This window comes from Sorex fumeus, unplaced genomic scaffold (assembly GCF_029834395.1).
Source record: "Sorex fumeus unplaced genomic scaffold, SorFum_2.1 ptg000046l, whole genome shotgun sequence".
NCBI classification, from domain to species: Eukaryota; Metazoa; Chordata; class Mammalia; order Eulipotyphla; family Soricidae; genus Sorex; species Sorex fumeus.
Genome location: NW_026606103.1, coordinates 13,820,997 through 13,847,189, shown reverse-complemented (window position 1 = coordinate 13,847,189; position 26,193 = coordinate 13,820,997). Strand labels below are relative to the sequence as shown.

Below are 26,193 nucleotides of genomic sequence, written 5' to 3'. Positions count from 1 at the left end.
AAGACTTCAAAATAGCTCAATGGTGAGTAAGAGATATATGGATTGAGTTCAAAAGGCATAACATAAAAATCATCTGAGTACCAGAACAGGGAGGCAAGCCCAATTACTACCATTATTGGTAGTAACTCTTAAATACATCACTACTGAGAAGTTCCCAGAGCTGGAGAATGCAGGCTTCCAGATCCAAGAAGCCCGAAGGGTACCAGCTAAAAAAGACCCTAATAAAACGAATCAAAGAAACATAATGAGAACGACAAATAGCAAAGATAGAGACACAATACTGAAAGCAGCAAGATCAAAGAAGAAATCACATACAAAGGAGAACTTTTTAGATTTTCATCAGACTTATCAGACGAAACGCTCCGGGTCCAAAGATATTGGAATATAGTTTAAAAAAAACTCAATGAAATGATTTCCTCAGAATACTGTATCCAGCTAGACTCTCATTCAGATTTGAATGATATACTACTTCATGAATTAATAACAGCTCAGGAATTTTGTAGATTTAAACCTTAAATGAAAAACTGAAGGGGCTAGTGTAACACGAAATAAAACCCCAAAATAAAACAATCTTCTACAGAATGTTGGCACAAAACCCAATGAAAATATTCCCTCTTATCGTCAATGGTTTAAGTGCACCAATAGAGTCACAGAGTTGAAAAATGGATTAAAAATCTAAATCTATCATTCTGCTGTCTATAAGAAAAACACAAAAAGTCATAGTAAAAATAGACTCAAGGTCAAGGAAGGAAAACGAACTTTCAAGCAACCAATTTCTTCAAAAAAGCCAGGGTAGCCATACTAGCATCTGACAACATAAATTTTAGGATGAAAAAGATAAGAAGTGACAATAAAGGCCATTTCACAATCGCTATCACCCCATTGTTCATCAATTTGCTCGAGCGGTCCCAGTCACGTCTCCATTCATCCCTGTCACATGCTAGTGTAGCCCGATGACATATTGGGGGCTCTTTCAGGGTCAGAGGAATGAGAACCATCATTGTTATTGTTTTTGGCATATTGAGTATGCCACAGGTGACTTGCCAGGCTCTGCCATACGGGACACTCTCAGTAGCTTGCCAGGCTCTCCGAGAGCAATGGATGCTTTTGGGACAGCCTCTAATCACCTTTACAGGTGTTCCCAGTCAGTAATATATGCGAGAATGATACTCTCAGTAGCCTGCTGGGTTCTCTGAGAGCAAGAGCTTGAGAATAAGAGGTTGCAAGGCCACAAATGTGGCCGCACACTTCCGGGAGCTGGGTTTTATTTTATTTTATTTTATTTATTTATTTAATTTCACAATAATCAAGAAATATGTACATCAGGAAGAAATTACACTCCTAAATTTATACATGCCCAAGAGGGGTCAGCAAAATGCTTAAAACTTCAAGGAGGACATTGTTAGCAACACAATAGTAGTCAGAAAATTCAGCACTGCTTTATCACCTCTTGATAGATCAATGAGACTAAAACTAAAAAAGGAACTACTGGTGCTGAAGGAAGAAATGGAAGAGAGAGGGCTAGTAGATATTCACAGGGCTTTTAATCCCCCAAAAGCAGAATACACATTCTTCTCCAATGCACAGGGAAAATTTTCCAAGATTCCTGAGTGCAGAGACAGGAATAACCCCTGTGCATCGCCATGTGTGACCCCCAAAAAATAAAATCTAAATTAGCTAGAATGCTACTAGGATGAACCTCAGAATAAGAAGAATCACCAAGGAGAGAGAAAACCATTAATAATCACAAAGAACTGATCACCAAAATGCAACATATGTATGCATATGTATATATATATATAAAACCACAAATATATTATCTCAATATGAGTAAAATTTGATGGAAGAGAAAAATACTTTAATATCCAGAGCTGACACTTGAACCATCTTAGTAATCTCCAGAACCAGTGAACAAAACTAGTGTCCCAAATCGTTGTTTCTCACCCTTTCACTGACTACAACTCCCTTCGGGCCTTGTTTCTTCTTGTGGCACCCCGTTCTATCAGTTGGTATTCTAACCTTGTCACAAGACTAGAGGCAAAAATCACCCATTTATAGATTTAAACCTGTGTTCCCCTTGTAACATCCTGGAGGGCCCCTAGGAGTTATTTGATCTCTTGTTGAGTAATGCTGGTCTACAAAGTTCTATCATCTACTCAATCTGCTTAACAATTGTGGAATATACATATACATATACATATACATATACATATACATATACATATACTCGTTTACATGTATTATACTGCTCTCACCAAGCAAGGGATGTAGGGGGGGAATGAAGCGACAGACTAGAAGTATCATTTGAGGTGGGGACTGGGCAGTGGCTTCCAGGGAACTGTTCTAACTATCCATTAAAACCATAAATGGTATTTACACTATTATAAGCATATCACCTGAATTATCATAATAATTTTTAATTGGCTAGTGTTCCCCACATTTAATTTTCTCAAAACTAAGTTCCAGAGGGGCCGCCGCGGGCCCTCGCGGCCGCCGTACTTGGGCGCGCCCGCGCATGCGCCCTGAGCCGCGTCTCGGCCAGGCCAGGCGGGTCAGCACCGAGAGCGCTGCACCAGCTCTGCAGCAGGCACCCAGCTGGGCCGCCGTCCAGGTTGTTCTGCTAGGGTCCTTCACCTCCTCCTAAGGATGCATCCCGACTTATCTCCACACTTGCACAACTGAAGAGTGCAACATCTTGATAAACTTGCTTGAGGAATGTCACAAAAATCGCGGCTCTCTGAAATGTTTTGGTCAATGCAATGATCTTGATTGAGAGATGAGAAAAATGCTTGAAGAAGGAGCAGAGGCATGGTAATACAATGCGAAAGAGACTATTTAATTGCCCAGAGGATTCTGAAAAATAAATTGTATTTTCACTGGATGCCTTGGCTGAGAGAAGACCTAAAGCCTCTTGGTTGACAGCTGAAAGAATCCTCTCATTTGGTTCTCCGGAACCCTTTGCCGATCCGTAGACACAAGGCATGGAAAGATCCGGAAAAGCCTGGATTCTGACAATGTTGGCAGACCCTTAAGTTCTCACCAGCAAACTTGACTTCCCACTTTCCCCCTTTCTCTCCACCAGGGAACACTGGAGTAACTTCTCTCCCTCAATAAAAGAACTGATTTTAATCATAAAACACAGACACGCACACACACACACACACACACACACACACACACACACACACAAACACTATGTTCCAGCAGCATCCCTTTTACTTACCTCTTAAGAAATAATTTGCGTTTTTAAATAAATGGACCCAAGAAAAGTTCATTTGTTAATGGTCATACAATGACTAAATAGCAGTTTATCTTAAACCCGATTTTGTATGATCAACGAGATAGAACCAGGATAAGGCTGTGTAGCTGACCCCAGTTTGTTCTCCAGCTCCACATATGGTCGCCCAGAGTATTCCTGCTTCCTGGAGTGATCCTTGAGCACAGATCCAGCAGTAAGCCCTACGCACCACCGGATGTAGTCCAACCCCCCTTTTCACTCCTGCCATCACCACCTAATTATGTATAAACCCAAATCCATACACATTACTAGCCTCAGTGCTCATAAACAAAGAGAGAGGGAAAAATATTAGACCCAAGGGCTCCTAGGTGAAGAAGTCAATAAAGCACAAGTAACTCAAAAGTCTGGAGTCAGAGCTGGACCCTCACAAAGCCAATGGGAAAGACAGCAGCCTGGGAGCAGGTGACACAGTACTTCCAGGTCACAGCATGACAGAGAATTGCAGGCACCTCCTTCCTGACACATGTCCACGACTTGATGTCCATTAAGTACTGACCCTGTTGACTCCCACATAAGGAAGGTTTATTTGGTAGAACACATACCAGACTGGCTACACACTGTGACACCATATCTGTCAGTGTTTCTGCATCTCCTCTAAATACGGACCCTTCTGGTCTGGCTTCCTTCCAGGACCCATATCTCCCAAATACAAAATAATGATAATAATAATAATAATAGCGGTAATTTAAAATGAAATTCTAAAGACAAAAATTAGAATAAGACTCCCATATAGTACAGCTGTTTGACTCCAGGGCAGTTGCCCAAAAGACTGAAAAGAGTCAAAAATAGATATTACAACCAAGCACACAGCATTATTCACAATAGCACAAGCATAGAAGAAGCAACGCACAAGTGTCTAGCGGTAGAAGAGGAAGTAGCAGAATGCTGTATAGACATAAAACAGAGCACTACTGAGCTTCTCAGAAAATTCTGACACATGGTGAACACTAAAGACATGCTGCCAAGTGAACAAATCAGTGAGAAACAGAGAAACACATATTGAATCAGCTTAGACAGGAACTCGAATAAGTAGCTGGAATCTTAGAAACAGAACAGAGTTGTGGTTGCAGGTTCCTGGAGAGAAGAGGGGAAAGCATGTGCATTATTTACAGAGCAGTCTCTGCCCTGCAGAAGGAAGGGGAGAGGAAGATGAAAGGCAGTTGGTTGCATGACATCATCACTGTAGTTAGCATCGCTGCACACATAAGAACAAAGATGCCAATTTTTTTTTGGCTTTTTGGATCACATCTGGTGATACTCAGGGGTTATTCCTGGCTTTACACTCAGGAATTACTCCTGGTGGTGCTCCAGGGGACCATATGGGATGCTGGGAATCCAACCCGTGTCGGTCGCGTGCAAGGCAAATGCTGTGCTATCGCTCCAGCCCCTGAAGATGTCAATTTTATCTTTTAATAATGTCAACTGGTTCAGCCCTTCTGGAAAACAGTATGGACGATTCTCAAAAAATTAGAAATCGAGCTCCCATTTGACCCAGCAATACCACTCCTGGGAATATATCCCAGAGAGGCAAAAATGTGTAGTCGAAGTGACATATGCACTTGTTTGTTCATTGCAGCACTCTTTACAATAGCCAGAAACTGGAAGAAACCTGAATGCCCAAGAACAGATGAGTGGTTAAAGAAACTTTGGTACATCTACACAATGGAGTACTTTGTAGCTGTTAGAAAAGATGAAGTCATGAAATTTACATACAAGTGGTACAACATGGAAAGTATCTTGCTAAGCAAAATGAGTCAGAAAGAGAGGGATAGACATAGAAAGATTGCTTTCGTCTGGGGGATATAAAGTAACAAAATATGAGATTAATACCCACGAATAGCTGAGATCAGCACCAGGAGGATTACTCCATAGCTTAGTGGCCAGCTGGGCATTCTAGAGGAAAGGGCAGCTCAGATAGAGAAGGGAACACCAAATAAAGGGTGTTTGGAGGATCCTCCCAGAAGGGGAGATGCATGTCGAAGGTAGACTATGGACTGAACATGTTTGCCACTCAATGCCTCTTTTGCATACCACAACACCCAAAAGGAGAGAGAGAGAAAAAAAGGGATTGCCCTGCCACAGAGGCAGGGGGAGATGGGGGGATGGGGGTGGGGGGATATTATCCATGGTGGTGGAAAATGTGCACTGGTGGAGGGATGGGTATCTGATCATTGTATAATCGAAACCCAAGCATAAAATATTGTAAATCTACAACTGTACCTCATGCTGTTTCACTAATAAAAAAATAAATAATAAAAAAGAATTTCTCAATGTTTCTTGGGCAGGGAGGGCTTTTACCCGCCCCCCTTGGGGCGCCCCGAGTGAAGCAGCCTGGCGCAGAGTCTGGTGGCTTGGCTATGTCAGGCGTCATGTTACTCCCTTCAAGGAGAAAAAGCTGGGACCAAGCTCCTGCAACCGAAAGCCTCGAACTCAACTGCCACCACACTCAAGGATTCTCCCCACATGCTCAGGCCGTCTTAATCACTTAACTTCCTGTTAGACGTTGATTTGCTCGAGCAGGCGCCAGTAACGTCTACATTTGTCCCTGTCGTGTGCTAGTGTAGCCCAATGGCATCTGTTCACTCTGGGAGCATGAAGAGCCTCAAACTGATCGTTTATGATCTTGATGAAGAAGTCTGACCATCTGGTACGTGGGTGGCCACACGGTCTTTTGACATCCCGTGGAATCCAGTCGGTAACAGCTCTAGTCCAGTGGTCGTTTTTAAATCTCATTACGTGACCAGCCCATCTGATTTTTGACACCTATGTAAATGAGACAGCGTCCCTGATTCTTGATCATCGACGGATGTTGGAACTCCGGATTCTTTCTCTCATTTGAGTGAAACGTGATATTCCAAGCATAGCTCTCTCTATTCTTCTTTCGGAGACCTGAATAGCATTCTCATCCTGTTTGCGTAGGGCCCAGGTCTCTGAGGCATATATTAATGCCGGAAGAATAGTGGAATCAAAGAGATTCAAAAAGAAGAACAGTCTAATCAAAGAGAGTCGGCTCAGGCCGACTAGTGAACATATTCCTGGACCGTGCAACACATCATAAGACATTCCCTACCCATTCTCCATAAGTACCACACCACATTTGATGGGGTACAAATACTAGGCAAAAAATCTTTTAGGGAAATATATATATGCATAGATACATATTTTCATATATATAAACGAAAGCTCATATCACTGAACCTTTAATAACATGTTAGTGATATCCTAAAGTATGTTTTAATGGCCCCTGACAAAATAGAACAATCTTCACACTGTTTCCTCTTTGGAGACTTTTTTTGTAGCATTTTCAGTGGTTTTTCAAAACAGACAATACAAAATGTATTATTTCAGTTGTGTTTTGGGCTGGAGAGATAGCACAGCAGGTAGGGCGTTTGCCTTGCACACAGCCAGCCCAGCCAAGCAGGGTTCGATTTCTCTGCCCCTCTCGGAGAGGCTGGCAAGCTAACGAGAGTATCTCGCCCAAAGGGGTGACATTGAATATAAGATATATTCAATATGCCAGTCATAGTAACAATAAGTCTCACGATGGAGACGTTACTGGGCCCTCTGCTTGACCAAATCAATGAACAATGGGAGAACCGTGACCCTGTTTTGGGACAGGGACTGGGGCTTGGGATGGAAACATCCCAGATTGGGTAGTGGGAAGGTGTAACGGTGGTAGAATTGGTGTTTGCATATTAAATATAATCATTTATTGTGAACTACCTTACAAAATTTTAAAAAATTTGTTTTTTGTTTTTTGTTTTTCTTTTTGGGTCAAACCCGGCGATGCTCAGGGATTACTCCTGGCTCATGCATTTAGAAATTACTCCTGATGGTGCTCGGGGAACCATATGGGATGCTGGGAATCGAACCCGGGTAGGCTATGTTAGCTGCGTGCAAGGCAAATGCCCTACCTGCTGTGCTATCGCTCCAGGCCCAAACATTTTTAAAAAGAAAAAGAATTTCTCAGTGTTCCATGTAGGAACCTGTCTGCTAACAAGTTTCAGAGAAATGACTAAAGCAACTTGGATGATGCCAACAGAGAGGAGGAGTTCTGGTTTTCTTGCCACTAAAAAACAAACTGTCAGGGACCCCTTATGCTCTCTTCCACAGAAGCTATTAACCCCTTGCTTCCTGGGGAATGGAAATCTTGGTAAAATAACGGTGAGTTTCTGAGGATAGATAAGAAAGACGAGTAACTCCAAAATATTTCCTCCCACCCTCCTAAGACAGAAAAGTTGCTCACTCCTCCACACGCAGAGTAATACGAAAAGAAAGTCTCAGCTCACCAGATGAAGAGGGGTAAAAGGAAAGAGAAAAAGATGGTGAGCAGGGAAATAAATACAGGATCCCTGGGAATTCCCCAAAAGAAAAAAGACAAACACAACACATGGGTGGCTAATTAACCCTTCCTCACACTGAGTAGGTAGGTGATCAGTCTCTCCCAGGCCCCTGAGTGAGAACCATTGTCAAGGCGCTGTTCAGAACAGGCAGCACTCTGTGGGCCGCTTGGGGCCAGTCCTGGCACCTGAGAATCAAACTCCATCCAGAAGGGAAACTCACTCCCCACATTCTGAAAAGGACTCAGAATCCAAACCCTCCCTGGGAGAGGAGCTAAGGGCTTTCCTGTAAGTCTGTCCAGGTAAGGTGTTAGGGAAGTTCCTGTTGTCTGTGAATCCCATTGTTCCCTAGCCCGCCTGCCCAACTTCTCCTGGAGTCTGTGGGCTGCTAAGAAAGGCTGGTACCCTCAGGCACCTTCTATAAGGACCCAGATCTCCTTTCACCCACCAAGCCAGTAATTCCAAGTTGTCTTAGCATCATACCAGGGCCTCCAAATGTAACAGTTCGATTAATCCATCACACCAAAATAAACTTTGGGATATTAAGAAAGGAGAGTGAATTATTTCATGTTAAGACAGACCACAACCAGGTAAACTTCTAGAACTGTAGCCAGACAGGGGCACTGAGCATTTGACATAGGAACATTCCTGAAACCACTCACTGGGGGCAAAGAGAAGAGGAGCAAATAAATGGGGCTTTTCAATTGGTTGTGTTGTGACAATACACTAAGTTACACTGAGGCAAGAGGGGTCTTAGTTGTGGTTCCTGTTGCTGGAAATCTTTGTTATAGACACATTCCTTTAGGTCCCATAGAGACATCTATTAATTGACTAATTCTTTCTTTGACCCTTCACTACTTCTCCACCCGGGTAACAGGTGGGTTTGGGTCCTTCTGCTCCATTCTGAACCAAGACTTATTACTGATGACCTATTCTTCTCTGCTAGGTTCCTAGAATGAGCCACTCAGAGTTCCTGCCTCTGGCTGTCTCCTGGTTGCCTTTGCTTAGCTCCCGCTCACATTTCTAACTTTGCTGTCACTATAGCAATACATCATGAGAAGGTATTTCTTAATTCAAGTGGTACAGCAGAAGCAGAGCAAAAGTACAATTTAATCCTTATATATCAATGTAGCCTGATACACCAATGGGAACAGTACCTCACTGCTCAGAGCACCTTGAATCCAGGGTTTAACCCAAAACTCACATGAAGCACTAGTAATAATGAAAAAAGTTAAGAAATTTCACCATTCTTTGGACAGAGACAGAAGCCCAGAACACTTCTCAAGTGCTTCATAAATTCTGACACTGACTGACATGACCTAAAGCAACAAAATGTTCTATATAACCACTGAACTACTAAAGCATCACAAGAGTCAATGAACCTACAATAAGACCGAGGAGAGAAATAATAAGTAATTGAACAGAAGAGGTAAAGAATACAATAGTAGGACTCAGCATTAGAATGGAACAAGCCAAAATTGAATCAGTGACACACGTGGCTGTGGGTGTGGGGAGTATGATTCTGCCAGCAGGTCAACCTGTACCTTCAGGCGAGCGCATCAGCAGCCTGTTGGTGTCTTCATTGCTGCTGTGCCTTTGGTCGGACCCCAACAACTTGGGTCCAAGTTTACCAGGAAAGTAAACCAACAAAAGTGACATATGTGGGAGCTACACAGACAAACCACCGCTGGCTCAGCTATACAGGCTCCTTTATTGGCCTTATTTTCAGAGGCCCATAAATTTCGAAAGAGAACAAAAGCCATAGTGAAGGCCGGTGGTGCACTGTGGGAGAGCAGTTGTGCCCTGTATGGCATATGCCAATTTCTCTGGAAAAGATGGAACCAAGGGCCATGATCCAGAGACACAAAAGAGTCTCGAACAGAGCAGCTCACTGCAGAGATGCCTCCAGAATTCAAGCTAGACCAACTTCACTGACATGCCCAGATTTGGTGGTGGTGGTGGTGGGGGCGGCAGGCATTGTCCCTCCACCTGCCCCCTAAACACCACCTCCCTGGCGGTTGCCAACTTTCAGAACTCAGAGAGAAGTGCAGGTAAGTGGGTTCAGAGACAACAAACTCCTGGCGTCAAGGGTTAGGGGATGGGCCGGTCCCTCTCTTCCCCCATCCCCATAGGACCCTGGTTGTCATGCCCACAAACTGCCTCTGGCTGCTACTTAAGCTTCTTAATGGCCATGATCCAGAGGCACACAAAATAATCTCTAATCAAGCAGCTTGCTGCAGAGATTTTACACACCTTACTTCTCTAGAATGTTAGAATTCCAAGAGCACGCTAAGGCTCTTGTGACCACGAGACCTCTTAAGTGAATCATAACAAGCAATTCAAAAGGGAGCAGAGGGGAGATTGTCTGCCATAGAGGCAGGGGGAGGGGTGGGATGGTGGGTATACTGGGGACATTGGTGGTGGAAGATGTGCATTGGTGGATGGATGGGAGTTTGATCCTTGTATGACTGAAACTCAAACAGGGAAGCTTTGTAACTGTCTCACAGTGATTCAATAATTTTTTTTTAAAAGACAGTACACATGTCCTCATCAATAAGCAAGAGATGGAGGCCAGAAATATAGCAAACCAGGTAGGGCGCTTACTTGCACATGACTGATCTGTTTGATCCCTTGTTCCCCATGTGGTCTGCTTAGCCAGTCAGGATTGTTCTCTCCATGCAGAGCTAGGATAAGCCCAGAGCACCAGTGGATGTGGCCCACAAACAAATAAAAAAGAGGTCTAGAAAAGAAAATTTTTAAATAAATAATGTAAGCTATTTAACTGACAACAGAAGAGAAAAATCACTGAATTATAGAATTTCTAGAAGGACAGTAAAGAAACAAATGCAGTAGTGTAGTGGGTAAGGTACCTTCTTGCATGATGCTGACTTGGATCCAATATTGAATATCACCCACAATCCTCCAAGTCCCACCGAGAGTGACCTCTGTGTACAGAGCTAGGAGTAAGCCCTGAGCACTGCTAGTGTAGACCCCAAACAAAAATTAAAATAAAAAAAATCAGTATAAAACCTCCCCAAGCAAAACTACAGATCCAAAATGGATTCAACTAACACACAGCCATGGCAAATTAGATCCTCAGCACCCACATATTTTCCCAAACCCCCTGGGTGTCACTCACAGTCACTGAGCCAGCAGTAAGACCTGAGCTCCTCTGGGAGTGATGCAAAAAAAAAATAACCTAGAAATCAAACTAATATTCACAACAAATGTAAAAAACTACATGAGTATTATCAGTCATTTTACAAAGGAACAGGAAAGGAACCCCGGGAATGGGAAAATACTACATGTTTATGGGTATGAAAAATTAACATTGCCCAAATGATAATACCCAAATTATACATATTTAATGCAGCTGTTCAAGATTCTGATGACATTCATCAACAATTTAGAAAAACTTTTAGTGAAATTAATACAGAATCATAAAACTCCTGGAGAACTAAAAGCAATTCTAAGAAAAAAAGGAGGGAAGTATTGCTTTTCCTGGCTTAATATTGTACTATAGTAAATTTTCCCAATATAGGATGTACGGTTGTGAGATCCCAGAAATACCCAAAAGGGCCATGGGTGAAAATTAGTTAACTGGCGGTGGTGGTGGTGGTGGGGATAGCCTAAGACTATATGGTTAACCAATAAGATAGGAAGATATAGGAAGAATCAAGATTGGAAGGGGGCACATTAAAGATAAGGTCAGAAGCAACGTTGCAAAACATAGTAATCAAAATTGTGATCTATTGAAAAAAAAGCAAACTCTCAGGGCCATGGGGTAGAATTGACAGCACACAGATATAACTCACATATTTATTGAAAAATCTATGACAAAGTTGCTAGGTACATGAAGTGGGGCAGGCAAGTCCTCTTCAACTAACATGTGTGCAAAACTGGAAAAAAAAATGTAAAAAAAGAGAAAGAAATACGTATCTCATATCCACCCAAACTTAATTCAAAGTGAGAATTTAATTCAAATATAGACTTTGAAATTGGACCATAATCCATACAATACATTTATTTATTTATTTATTTATTTTTTAACGTTTTTTTATTAGTGAAACACCATGAGGTACAGTTTTAGATTTATAATTTTTTGTGCTTGGCTTTCGATTATACAATGATTAGATACCCATCCTTCCAGCAGTGCCCATTTTCTACCACCATGGATAATATTTCCCCATCCCCATCCCCCCCATCCCACCCTGCCTCTGTGGCATGGCAATCCCTTGTGTTCTCTCTCTCCTTTTGGGTGTTGTGGTCTGCAAAAGAGGCATTGAGTGACAAACATGTTCAATCCATTGTCTACTTTCGACATGCATCTCCCCTCCTGGGAGGATCCTCCAAACACCCTTTTTTTGGTGCTCCCTTCTCTATCTGAGCTGCCCTTTCCCCTAGAATGCCCGGCTGGCCTCTAAGCTATGGAGCAATCCTCCTGGTGCTGATCTCAGCTATTCTTGGGTATTAATCTCATATTTTGTTACTTTATATTCCCCAGATAAATGCAATCTTTCTATGTCTAACCCTCTCTTTCTGACTCATTTCGCTTAGCATGATACTTTCCATGTTGTACCACATATGTAAATTTCATGACTTCATCTTTTCTAGCAGCTACATAGTACTCCATTGTGTAGATGTACCAAAATTTCTTTAACCAGTCATCTGTTCTTGGGCACTCAGGTTTCTTCCAGTTTCTGGCTATTGTAAAGAGTGCTGCAATGAACAAATAAGTGCAGATGTCACTTCGATTATAGGATACATTTTTGAAAGAATATACAGACCTGTCTAGGAAAGGAACCTCATAGCTGTGTGCAATGGTTTGATTTCACTGGTAAAAGAAATAAAAATACAAAGGTGATTAAAACAAATGTACAAGTGATTACAGAACAAATAAAACTTGAAATAAAATTTTAAAGCTGTCCTACTGAGTGGGAGAAAATATTTTCAAACATATAACAAATAAAGGACCAGTATCAAGATGTATAAAGCATGCAAAAGCTCAACAAAACCCAAATCATCACATCAAAAAAGGAGAGAAGTGAGACCCATCCACAAAGGGGACATACAAATGATCAATAAGTGTATGAAAACATGATCAGTATCAAATATTACGAGGATATTGCAAGTCAAAACAATGAGATATTATCACACACCAGTGAAAATGGCATATGTCACAAAGAGTAGAAACAACTACTGTTGGCAGGAATGTAATAAAGGATCCCTCACTGGGAAACTGAACTCCTTCAACTTCTAGGGTAAACACTCCAGAGATTTCACCAAAACAATAAAAATGTAATTTCCAAAAGTTTCAGTGATTTCACTTGTTGGCATTGCCCCTCTAAAAACAAAAAATATTAATTTGAAAAAATATATGTATACCTGTGTTCATCGAAGCACTAATTAGAATAGCCAGGATATGGCGACAACCCAAACATCAATGATGGATGAATAAAGAAGTTAGGACACACGTGCACACATGCAGACATACACAATGGAATTTTACTAAGCTATTACAAAATAATGAAATCTCTGACTGGAGCTGGAATAAGTCAGAGGGATTAAGACAAAAGCCTTAATTTCAATAAGTAAGTTAGTTGAAATAGGTAAGAGAGATTAAGACAAAACTCACACAATCTCTCTCGTGTGTGATATTGGGAGTCAGAAAACAAGGAAAGAGAGAGTGTCAAACATGGCAACCCCTTAACCTTGAATTCCAAGCCTGAGATTACCATGCACTTGGGGGAGGAGTTGGATAAAACAAGAGGTGAAGCTGGAAGTAGCACATGGATAGTGGTGGAATGTCTTGGGCATTTTGGTGAGATGAAATGCAATGACTGTAATAATAAATACTGTTCCCCCCCAAAAAGCAGTGGTTAGAACTGTTGGTTATTAATTATTTGTTAACAGGGAAGGCACATATGACCTGCAAAGATTAACCTTAGACCATCATCCTCATTTAGGAGGACTTGAAATGCTACCGACTGAAGTAGTGATGGTTTGCAATGAGAAAAATTCTCTCTAGCTTTCACATGACTCAAACTATGCACACAGGCTTATTATTTTAACCATCTTAGACATATATATATATATATGTATATCGCTGTTCCTGTCCTCCCATTGTTCATGGATTTGCTTGAGCAGCCCAGTAACGTCTCCATTTTGTGACTTGTTGTTACTTTCTTTGGCATATCGAATAAATCACGGGTAGCTTGCCAGGCTTTGCCTTGCGGGCAAAATACTCTCAGTAGCTTTCAGGGCCTTTGAGAGGGACGAAGGAATTGAACCCGGGTCAGCCACATGCAAGGCAAACGCCCTACCGCTGTGCTATCGCTCCAGCCCAATATCTATGCACAAAGGGCTGAACCTTTAACAACAGGCTCATAATCTCTTATAAAAGGGTTTAGTGGTTCCTGCGTGAAATACAACAATCTTCACACACTTTTCTCTAAAGAAACATTTTGGAGCATTTTTAGCATTTTTTTACCTTTATTCATAACAAATAATGCAAAATAAATTATTTTGGTTCTGCTATGGGGCAGGGGTTGGGGTTTGGGGTGAAAACATCCGAAATATGGTAGTGGGAATGTGTAATGGTGCTGGGATTCGCGATCAAATATAAAATCTAATCAAATATTGTGAACTAATTTATAAAAATAAAATTAAAAATAAGAAATAAGAAAATTCTCAAATGAAAGGAATAATTAGCCAATTCACCAGTTGGTTCTGGAAGAATAAACAAAATTGACAAGAAAAAAATATCCAAAGATGAATAGCCTAAGATGCAGTGTGGGCAGGATACTCTCAGTAGATTATCGGACTCTCTGAAATATATAAATATAATACATATTTATATAATATATAAATGTAATATATGTAATATTTATATATTTATATATTTATTTATGGGCTGGACCTGTTCTCTATAAATGAAGTGCCTGTGTCTGTGTCCAAAAATACTGCAGATGATGAACACACATTTAAGAGGTTTTTAAGGCATTACAATATACAAAAACATAGTTTCACTGTCAATTTTGTAAGTTCAACTGAACCTTACATATCTCTGTCGATATTTGCTTAATTCTTGCATCTCTTGCCAAACAGGCTACCAATTGCACAACAATTGGATGTCAGATTATGATTGTTTCAATATTTTAAGTCAAGAAAACTGATTCAATTATTGACGAAGAAATAGTGATGGAACCTAATTTTTGGTTTCTAAAACGTTTCGGGAAACAAAGGTGAAGCTTTTCTATGTATGTATTTTCTATGTATGTCAGAGCTTCCCATTTTCCCCATTTAGGAGTGACCTGACTTTTTTCATGTTCCAGGGCTAAAGTTTTCAATAAGGAAAAACTTTGTGTTTGCTTTTGCATCCTACACAAAAGGTTCACATGGTAGTAGGGCTTTGTTTGCTCCTGCTGTTTTATTGCTGTTGTATTTTGGGATTCTTTTGTTTTGGTTTGAAGCCACACTGGCTGTGCTGAGGAATTCCTTTGCACTCAGGAATTACTCTGGCGGTACTCAGGGTACCATCTGGGATGAAGAGGATGGAAACCAGTTTGGCCATAGGCAAGGCAATGGTCCTACCCTGCTGCACATTCGCTCCGATCCCAAGTAGCAGTCTGAATGGTCCCAGGAGTCCTTTACCACCCTAGCTCTCAGCGTCCAGATCCGGAACTGATCTGGCGCAGGCGTGCGGCGCTGCCACAGCCTGGGGGAGACGCGCCCCCGAGACAGCTGGACAGTGCCACATACCCCTCTGTTGAGCCCGACATAGGCATGGGTGCGACTATCCCAAAGAGGAATCATTACACCCATAGCCTGTAGGACATTGGCAGTTGCAGACCCCGCGAGAGATGCAGGTGCGCGTGCGTGTCCGTTACCTCTAACTGCTTAGAACTGAGCCAGGACAGCCCCAATGCGCGCGCACCTACAGGCTGCAGTGGTGCAAATGTCGGCCAGTCATGCACGAGATTGGTGGCTTTTCAGGCATAATAAGGATTCAGTTAGGGACTGCAGAAGTTCATGCTGTGGGGATGGAGTCTCCTGAACAAGACAGAAGCTGTTTGACCAATATAAAGAAATCACTACACATGCCAGCTGGTAGAACGTACGTGTACTTTTAACCAGAGTGGAAATCAGTTATGAGTTCATAAAAATGAGATCCTTAGGGATTTAAGTTCATAGTACATGTCTAGAAATATGTTAACAACAGAAAACCAGTTTAGTGTGGGAGAGAGCATTGTATTACAAGGCGAAGTTGAAGGGAACACCAAGCCATGCATTAAAAACACATCATTGAGCCTTTGGCAAAACTTAGCTTTGAACCACTAAAGATATTCCTCGATTCAACATTATATTTAGGAGGCAAATCATACATAAAATGTATTGCAAATGCAAAGAACTAAGTTTGAGCTCCGTAGCTGTTTTAACATGAAACTTCATGGCTATTCCAGGAAGGATAAGGGCTTCCAGTAGATAGAAACTTTGAAAAAGCTAGTCAAACATGTTAGACAAATCTACATTATTTTCAGTCCTAGGGATTGGACCCTAATGAAGGATCAGCAAAACAAACAAACAAAAAAGCAAAACCCACTGCATTTGCTTGGGAAAACTCCTTTTAATTTTTGACCTCCATGGGTTCACAAGTCACAAATGACTGAATATTGCAAAGAAAGCGTAGACTCTGTTGAAGGAGGTCAACAAGAAGAGAGGAAGGAGAGAGATTTGAGGGACACACAACTAGACTGGTGGATAAAGTATTGGGATAAAGCGAAGACCAAGCCAACCTGTGTGCTGAGAATCGGGAAACTTTGTCTAAGTGGCTGGAAGAGGCCATGTGAGCTGCTCCGCCTCTGAGCAGTTTGAAGGAAAGTTCTGGTTCTGGCCGTCCAATCAGAGCCCTTCATGGAATGCTTCCCCAGTCAGGCCCTCCTGGCCCTCCCCTCCCCCACTGCAGAATGTCTTGGGCCCAAGATTCTGAGTTTGAATTCAAACTGTACCCTCACCCACTGGGATCCTGAGCGTCTGCGTGAGCAGTTCACTCTCTGATCCTGGTCCTGATTTTTGCCGTTGTGAAGGCTGATAAATTGCAGTGGCCTCTGGCCTCATCAATGGCGATGGCGTCAGGAGGAGGTAACCCTGTGAGGGTGTCTGTGTATGTGAGAAAGTCTCTGCCACCCTGAAATCCTTTGGGTTCATAGTCACCCTGACTGGGAACACCACGTTTTGAGTGGGTGAAAGAGGAGAAAGACCTGGGCTCCATAGATAGCTCACCTGTACAGCAAAGGGAACCCAGGAGAACCTGAGGGGTCTGGGAGGGCATCCTTGGAGGTGTGTCAAATTAGGTGGGGGAAGGTCATTGGTATGGACAGAGGGAGGCAGCAGGCATATGGCTGCTTTATATGTGAGTGTCCCGCTGGTGGATGGGGGAACAGGGCCACTTGTCATGTGTCTGGAGGGACTGTTTTGTGGAGGCACAGGGAAGACCCAGGCATGCTGAGTCCATGTCCCCTCCTGTGCTCTAGAATAAGTTTAGAAGTAATTAGACTTGGGCTGAGCTCAACCTGATGTGGACAACTCAGCACAGATGGTCCAGCCTGAACCTTGTTGAGTGAGGCTGTGTGTGTACTTCTGCCATGATGCGTCCTCCCCAGAGCTGGGCTGCAAGTGACTAACTGCCACAGTCAGAGCCTGACACTTCTGCAGACTTAAACTCTCTGCTGGCTGAGCCCAGCAGCTGTCTTGGGTCAGCAGGTTGGGAGACAGGTGACTTCAGCGTAGTTACAACTCAGCTTCCTGAGTTGTTCTGGCTTGTTTTGTTTTTGGTGAAGTTTGTTCTTCCATGGTCTGGCATCTCATGGTGCAGCCCCAGCAAGCATTTCAGCTCTGAGGTGAAGATTGATTGAGAATTGCATACTTCCCTCACAGACAAGGGACAAATGGAAGTGTGAGTCTATGTGTGAGATTGTGAGAATGAGTGTGTGTTTCTGTGTGTGTGTGTGTGTGTGTGTGATATGTGGGGTTTTCCTGAGAAAAGTCTGTGAAGGTCTGTTCCTTGAGGAGAGGTGAGTGTACTGAGGCAGAAAGAGCATCGTCAGAGCAGTTGGAGACATCAGGGCCTCTGTCCTGAGCATGATGCACACAGGCTCTGGGACGTCTCTAGGGCGAGTCTCTGCGTCAATTCCACCTGAGTAACTATGGTGGCAGACAATCTTCTTTCCTGGCACCTGGTTTATGCCTGATGTTAATTATCCTGTATCTGTCTCTGGGATAAAGTCTTAGATTATTTAGAAGATGTTACCAACTTTCAATCTAACATGATCAGCAGCTCCAGAACTCTGGAAACATCCCCAAGTGTCTGACTGGTGAAATCTCTGGCCATTTCCACACCTGCTGTCATCCCTGATGGAACTCTTCCAGAACACAAGAACCCTAGCCTTAGGATCTCCACGAAGTATAACCCAGCTGGAGAGGAGGGATGGCCTGTGCCAGGGACTCAGGGCTGCTCTGGGGCACACCACCTCATTCCTTTCAAAGGGCCTGATCTAGAGATGGTTGGGCCAGTGAGGCCTTGCTCCCCCCCACACCGTCTCCCTCTCACTCCCCTCCCTCCTCTCCACAGTGTCTCCTGTGCTGCTCTCAGAGATGACCATGAACCTTGGGGTCTCCGGCTCTGCTTTCCGGGTCTTGCCCTTTCTCAATCCAGGGCTCCCCCAGCCACCACCCTGGGAGCCGATTCAGATGCCCCCTCTGGTGACCTCGGCCATCGCTGCTGGCAACGCTCTGGTGCTGTCACCTTTCACCATGATGCCTGTGGTGGCAGGAGCTGCCAGGCATGGTCTCCGAGTTCCTGAAACTTGCCAGGTCATCATCCAGGTCAACCCTGACGTGAGGCTTATGGAATCAGCCCAGAACCAGCCTGTCATCCTGACACAGGCTTCACTCAACTGCGGGGGCCCAGAAGTTCCATCTGTCATGAATGGGCATCCTTCACCCATCTACTTGGTGTCATCTGTGCCGGAGACCGTTATGCCCACCCCAGTTACTACTGTTACCCAGGCTGGGACAGGAGACCATCCTCCTCAGGCTCCAATGCCACTGGCCCAGGTGGTTCCCATCATCCTCCCAACCAGTGGTGGACCACTGCCCCAGTGGGTTTGTGGGGAGAGTGGTCCAGCCACCACCTGGAACCAGGCATCACCTGAAACCTCCAGCAGCCCCAGTAGCGTCTATGAGAACTTTCGGCGCTGGCAGCGCTTCAAGGTCCTGACCCGGAGGTACCTTCCTCAGACTCCAGACACTGAGGCCGTTTCCTGCTTCCTCATGTAAGTCCCTCGGGTGTCCTAGTCCTATTGGGAGCTTCACAGGAAGGGACTGGGGTGACGCCCAGGGTAGGGTCCATGACAGCATGACCTCAGGAATGCCATCCCGGGGTTTCGGCTCAAATCCCATAGTGACCAATCATGCCCTAAAGCTTCAACTCAGTCCCCTCATCAGGGTTGGTCCCGACCTGTGGTCTGTAGGACAGACATTCTGTTCCTAAGACCAGACACAGCACAGATGCAACAGAGTTCAGACAGGCCATGAATGCTCGGCCTTGGCATCTCATGACGTATCCCCAGAGCTGAGGGATCACAACAGCATGGCCACTGAGCTGCAGTGTGGGAGGCAGAGTCAACTCTGCACGGGGAGACCAGGCCGCCATCGGGGGTCTAGGCATGGGTGTAGGGCAGCGGGGGCTCCTGGCAGATACAGACCCTTACCGAGCCTGTCCTTGCAGCCCGGTGCTGCGCACCCTGGCCCGCCTGAAGCCCACCATGATCCTGGAGGAAGGCCTGCGCCGGGCCCTGCGGGAATGGGAGGGCATGAGCAATTTTGACCGCATGATCTACTATGACATGGCTGCCAAGTAAGTCAGTCCTGGGCAGAGAGTAGGGGTTGGGGCTGGTTGCGGTACCGAGCTTCAGGGGCTGCTCCCAGATGGCCAAGGGGTCCTTGGCATCCCTGGGAGGCCCTTCCCCTGCGGAATCTTGTCCCTCCTGGGGCCGGGACACTTCTCCCCACCCCACTCTGGGGCTCCTGACCACAGTCTGAAGGTCACAGTCCCTTATTTTCTGTGACCCTCAAAAGGCTGATATGGGGAATCACTGGGAGCGCTGGGGTCTGTGCCCACCCATTCTCCACCCTCCTGAGGTCTTGGCCGTGAGTGTTCCCTGTCCCTGCCTCATCCAGTGTGGTCTAGGCCAGCCCATCTCAATGGGGTCTGTGCTCCCCATACCAGGTTCATGGAGTTTGAGGCTGAGGAAGAGATGGAAGCGCAGAAGCTGCAGTGGATGAACGGAGTACAGGGCCAGCCAACCCCTGCCCCACCCAGGCCTGAGCCTCAGGGGGCTCCAGGCCCACCACTAGGCCAGCAGCCAGGTACCGACCCTGTTCCCCAGCTAATTTTCATAGGCCCAGGAAGGCACTAGGGTTCCTCCCCTGCCAGGGAGCCTTCACTCTCCCGGGGACACCCAGGCCTATGCTCAGTGGCCCCCTGTTCCTGGGTTTCTCCCTCTCCCTGAACACACCACGCTGCCTGAGGGCGTCAGACTCACCTTTGAAGTGGGGTTGGAGACCCTGGGGACACGGTTGGCCCCTCCTCCCGTTGAGGGCCCCCTCATCCCTCACGCAGTTAGGGGATTCTAGTACACACAGATGTAGACACACACCTGACCTGACCCAGCCCACAGGTATCCGTCCCCATTTCTGTGCTCAGTGCTGTGTGTCTGAGAGCAATGGACGCGGGGTCCCCTCACGTCCCTCTCTCCTTCTTCCTCCTCAGCCTGTGTCCCCAAGAAATCCAGACCCCGGGCTTGGGCAGCCTACCCCAAGACGCACAAACCACAGCGGGCCCCCCAAACCAAGGCCCCCAGGGAGATCCCCCCTGAGACCGTGCAGGAGAACATGGATATCATGGACGAGCAGCTAAAGGCCCCCGATACAGTCTGCGGGTCGCCCCTTGGCCGAAGGGCAGCGGGCAGGAAGGAGCAGCAGGAGGAGGCCGGGACCTGCCCTGACCTGGGGCTCCTGAGCTATGTGTACCAGCTGTGCTCCCAGGAGGCCTTTGTCACCAAGGTGCGTTTTGGGCGCTGCTGTAGGGTGGGGAGGGCGCAGGGTTGCTTCTGTCCAGGGCTTGGTAGTGACATATTTCTACTTGTGTTTGTGTGTATGTGTGCACATATGTCTCCCTGTGTACAAACATTAGCCCTAGTTTGAGAATTTCTGGGTTTGGTCGATGTGTGAACATCTCTGTGTGTCTCCATCAGTGTGTACTGTGTGGGCTCAGCGCAGAAACGTGTGGATACATGTACATGTGCCTAGAGGTGAAAGAGTGTGTGACTTTGTGTCATGTGTGTACATGACAGAGACTTTCTGCAACCGTCCAAGACCCTGCACTGTGCTGAGAATGGGTGTGTTTGCGTCTTAATTCCTTCCTAGTCCGTATGAGAACCCTCACACCCGCTTCCCCCTCCCAGGTCGAGGCAGTCATTCACCCCAGCTTCCTGGCGCACCTGCTCTCCCCAGAATCCCAGCTGGATCTCCTGGACCTGGCTGAGGAGCTCGAGGAGGAGGAAGGACTCACCCCCACACAGGTGAGGCACATAGGTCTCTGGGGTCCATGCAGGACCTAGGGGAATAATGTGAGGGTTTCCTGTAAGGCAATGGGTAGCGAACCACGGCAAACAGGAGGCATTTTGCATGTGATTCCTGGAAAAGAGTCCCTGCAGGGTACACAGGGGACAGGTCCCAGGGCACTCAGAGTAGCATGTGGGTCATGAATCAGGGAGGGGCGCGCAGCACTGGGGCCTAGTCACTTGGTGCCCTCCCTGCCCAGGCCATTGCCAGAGGCCTCCCTCTGAGTCCTCAGGGAAGATGAGGACGTGAATATGGGGTGAGGGAATGGTTGGCGGGGGTGAGGGCCCTTAGTGGGACAGAGATCTGGGTTTTCTACTCTGGGAGGAGTTGCGGTCACTCTCTGTCCCACCCTGCACCCCCACATGCCCACACTGTCCTTCCTTCAGATTGTGGAAAAGCGTCTACGGACTGCGCCAGACAAGGAGGTCCAGAAGGCTTGTCCCCAACACCAACTGACTCCAAAGGACTCAAGTCCATCTGAGAGTGCAGCAGGTCACTGCAACCCAACCCCTACCTGGGGCCATAAGCCAGGGCCCAGCGCTGAATCCTGCCCCCCTGAGACTGACTTTGGACATGCCTCAAGTCCTGTGCAGGCTGAGGCTATTGGGATGGCAACTCAAGCCTCTGTCCTCTCTTTGGGGAGCCTGGAATCCCCATCCCTTCAGGCAGAACAGGCCCCCTGTCCCGGCCTCGCTGCCCCTACTCTGGACAGCAGGGTCTCCCTCATGCTGGGAGAGGCCCCTGCTGGCCAGGGGCCACATGGGGCAGCAGAGGGCTCCAGTGAGGAGGAGGAGGAGGAGCTGCCCAGCCTGGCTTTCCTCCAGGCCTCTCAACACAGCCTTCTGCCCTGGGGCTTCCCCATGAGCCCTGGCTCAGACACTGGCCCCCGCTGCCCGAGGGCCTGGGGGACTTCTCGGCCCCAACCCACTCAAAGAAGGGCCTTCAATCCTGCTGCCCCTGCTACTGCCACTTCCAGGAAGCGTCCTCTGTGTGCTAGCGCAGGACTGGGCACTACTGAGAAGACCCCCTTCCCTGGGGAGCACCCCAGGGTGTCTGGGGGCTCAGCCTTGACTGTGGAGCTGGTGGGCCCTTCCCTGCCCCCAAAGAGAAGGTTCCAGCCTGCTGTAGCCCAGAGGAGTACAGTACAGGATGGGTACAGCATCCAGTAGGACACTGGGGGGCTCCCTCCTGAGCCTGGCTGCCCCTAGCAGCCTTGTCTTCCACCTGATCTTCATCCAGCTAGGCCTTTTGTGTATTGTTTGGCGGGCCCAGTGGTGGGGTTGTGCTGGAGCAGCCCCTTTGTGTCATTGTGTAAATAGTTAATAAATTTCATTTCATTGAAAACACTCTTGGTATCTCCTGTCGCTCATGCTCCTTGGACAATCCTGAGATGAAAACAGGTAAGGGCGTTACAGGGTTTGGGTCCTGTGAGACATTGTGCTCCCTGGAGCAGGGAGGAGTCCTCCCCACCCATTGGGAGATGTGCTCAGTTTCACGAGACCCACCCAATTCTGTGGACATAGGCAAGGCTCACGTTTGCTGCCTTTTCCTTGGAATGCATCAAAAAGCACATCAAAGATTGAGGGCATCACTGTGGGAAAAATCACAGCATGGGAGAGAGCAACACAAAGGAGCTCTCACAGATGTGGGAGACAGACTCTATTTCTTCCCTGAGTTCGTGGGTCACACCCAACAGTGACTGCTCTACAGAGCTCCTTGTTCTAGGACTCACTTCTGGCATAGCTCAGGGGACAATGTGATGCTAGACATCAGTAGAACGAGGGCTGTGCACATGCAACACAAGCACCTTAATGTGTATACAATTTTCCCAATTCTCAACATTCAATTTGATTTGTTTCAGTGTCACACAAAATGGTTCCTGGAGCTTACTCTGGCTCTGCCCAGGAAGCACTCCTTTCTGGGCTCAGGGGACCATATGGAGTGCCAGGAATCAAATCCAGGTTGGCCATGTTCAAAGCAACTGCCCCATCAGCTGTACTACTTCTTCTTCAGTTCCAAAATACCTTTTAAAACAATTTCACTACACTTTAAAATAGAGCTCGTATCCTCAGAAGGTGTCCATAACCTCCTCCACTCAGCCATCACCCTTTCTCTCCCCATTGATCCTTGAGTCTTTAACCCCATATTCCTTTCTTCCTCTAGATTCCCACACTCTGGCCATCTAGCGTTCTGTGGCCTCTTTCACTGAGAACAGCTTTTCCTGGTCCACCTACATTAGCACATGTCCACAGTTCAAACGTTAACTACAGAATCATATTCCATGTGCAGAAGGGCTACATCTGGCAATTCCTTCAATTGTTGATGAAAAATGTGCTTCTTTCTACTCCCTTGTACTAGCTAACAGCAGATACGCAGATTTTAAGTGAGGTTCTCAAAGAATTTTATTGAGAACGCAAGCCTGAGAAAAACCCTCTCACTGCTGGCAGAGAACCCCAAATTTGGGATTGTGGAGTAGAGATTTTATGCACTGTGTAATGCAACCCAAGCACGAAGGTTCTGATAACTGTATTAGGGATGCAACGATTTGTGTTATCCAGAGAACATGTGTCCTCTCTTGGTGTTTTCTTTACACTAAGACAAACAGCAAGGTCCTTAATCTTTCCTTGTCTGTCCTGTCTCCACTTCTGGAACTGAGAATGGTGTCCTGAACCTGCAGTTTTCTTTATCCCTGATAGTTCAGGATCTATCTTGCCTTTGGTGCTCTGTTACTTTCTGCCTATTTGGAGAGAGTTCAAAATCACAGGTAGTTCCTGTCAGGAATGGGGTGTTTTTTTTTGGTATGCAAAATAATTTTTTAAATTTTATTTTCATAATGTTTTCCACAATAATGAATTACATTCAATATTTCAATCCCACCACCATTACACCATCCCAACACTATTATTTTTAAGCTTACCACCACCACCACTGAAGGCTGCCTAACAGATACTTTATTTTGTATAGCTTATTATGAATAGCATGAGAAGTCATATGGCCACAAAAGTGGCTGCACGCCCTGGAATTCTAAAATTTTAAATAATTAGTGTCTGATGAAATCTCTGCAGCTGGCTGCTCAATTCTGAGATTCATTTTTGAGTCTCTGGATCATGGCCATTACTGAGCTTAAATGGCACAAGGAGGAATGCAGTTCATGGGCATGACATAGAGGCGAGGAGATGGGAAGGAGCAGCTGTCCCTGATCACTTGAGGACTAAAGTTAGCAGTCACTGGTCTCACATACCTGGGTTTTCCATTGGGCTCTGGATTCGTCAGGGGCAGGTGGAGGGACAACACCTGCCCCTGTCTGAGGCACCCCGGTGAAATCGGCCTGCTGCAAGATCAGGAGACATCCCTTTAGCAAGCTTCCTGGTTCCGAGATTCATTTCTTGTTGGGAATGTTTTAGGGTAACCTTGAGGCTCCTCCACAGCACCAGTAGCTTCTGGTGTGAAGTGAATCAACATGCCTGATCATGCATTTGGTCCCTAGAAGCAAGAACAGTTCCTGGGCACCACACTAGTTTTGTTGTACTTTCTCTAAAACTGTGATCAGTGTGGTAGAAATGAAGTATGTCCAGACTCTATGGCACAATTGAAACAAGGCAGTCAGACCATTCTACTGCTCCTGCATGCTCCTTTATGGGCACACAAAGTCCAGCATCCAGACTTCAGAGCAGATCAGCTGCCCTGCAGGGGACCCAGATACAGCAGCGGGGTCTGTGCTCATTCCCATAGACTAGCCCATAACCTCCAGGTTGTTCCTGTTGGCGTGCTCCTTGCCACCTGGCCCCACCCCAGCAAGCTCTGGGAGTTTAAACAACACTGACCTGTCTGGAGAAAGCTCTGCTCTCCACTGGGGAGCACTGAGGAAGCCCTGCAGTCACAGTCAGGGAGCTGATGGGTCCGTGGGCTCTTCCTCCTCCATGGAGCAGACCCTAGAGGGGCAGCCGGGCTGTGGAGGTGGATTGGATGGAGGAGACTCTGAGGTGGTGGTGCTGATAAAGGACCTGAAAAGTTGGATCAAGCATCTGGAAAGCCCTGGGGACCTGGCTTTTACCTGTTAGAGCAGGGATGGCAGCTTGCTGAGACCAGCTCTTCATTCCTTTGAAATGGGAGGGGAGTGAGGGTGGAAAAGGGTCTATCTGGGGCTTGGGAGGTATTAACACAGTCTGCTACCATGAAAATACACATCTCAAAATCCCTGGAGAGGGAGCCATGAATTATGTGACCAGGATAAAGATTGAGGGTTGCATTTTCTTGGGATAGGTGGAAAACAAAGGTCTCATTATCAGGCCTTGAGGATCCTGGAGCCCCAGAAAAGTCTCGCTGTTTGTGTCAAGTTCTTGGGATTGGGTTGTGTCAGACTAAAGCTATCCCAGATCACATGCAGGTACACCTGTGGCTGTGACTGGAAAACACTTGCAGGTGTACCTTCAATTGTTGGTGCTTCGGCAGGCTTTGGTGCCCACTTTGCCCAGGTCCTGTGCTCTCTGTATGTGTTGTTTCCAAAAGGGGACACCTGGGATAGGCTCTGGAAATGGCAACAGCCCCTGCAGTAGCCAAAGGGCCATGTTGCACACCCCACAGTTGGAACAGCTCTGGTGAGGGTCCAAACTGCACATCCAGTTGTGGGCTAGGTAAGGGCTCAGGCACTCGATCATGGAAGGGAAAACAAAACCCGCACCAGAGCTAGGTGAGAAGAGTTTCTGCAAATCTGTGTAGGCAGGTTCAAGCTGTGCAGGGGCTAGGGACTTACATGAGTAGATGGTCCACAACTCTGTGCCAGAGGAGAAGTCCTAGCGAACCCTTCATTGATGGGGCTGGATCAAACCCAGGTTCTAGTAGAAACTTGGTATGTGGATGACTCTAGTT

General features: G+C 46.1%; 1 protein-coding gene across 1 annotated transcript in view; it reads left to right on the top strand.

The window, feature by feature from the left end:
- The window catches only part of LOC130031246 (NUT family member 2G-like), a gene marked incomplete at its 3' end in the record, with an annotated part of 92,915 nt that extends 71,649 nt beyond the window's left edge, over positions 1–21,266 (top strand). The window contains exons 2-6 of the mRNA XM_056122507.1: positions 18,733–18,971; positions 19,427–19,555; positions 19,928–20,067; positions 20,471–20,763; positions 21,165–21,266. Of these exons, the coding sequence (XP_055978482.1) occupies positions 18,733–18,971; positions 19,427–19,555; positions 19,928–20,067; positions 20,471–20,763; positions 21,165–21,266 (903 nt within the window). The remainder of the gene's footprint in view (positions 1–18,732; positions 18,972–19,426; positions 19,556–19,927; positions 20,068–20,470; positions 20,764–21,164) is intronic.
- Between the last annotated feature and the right edge of the window lie 4,927 nt (positions 21,267–26,193).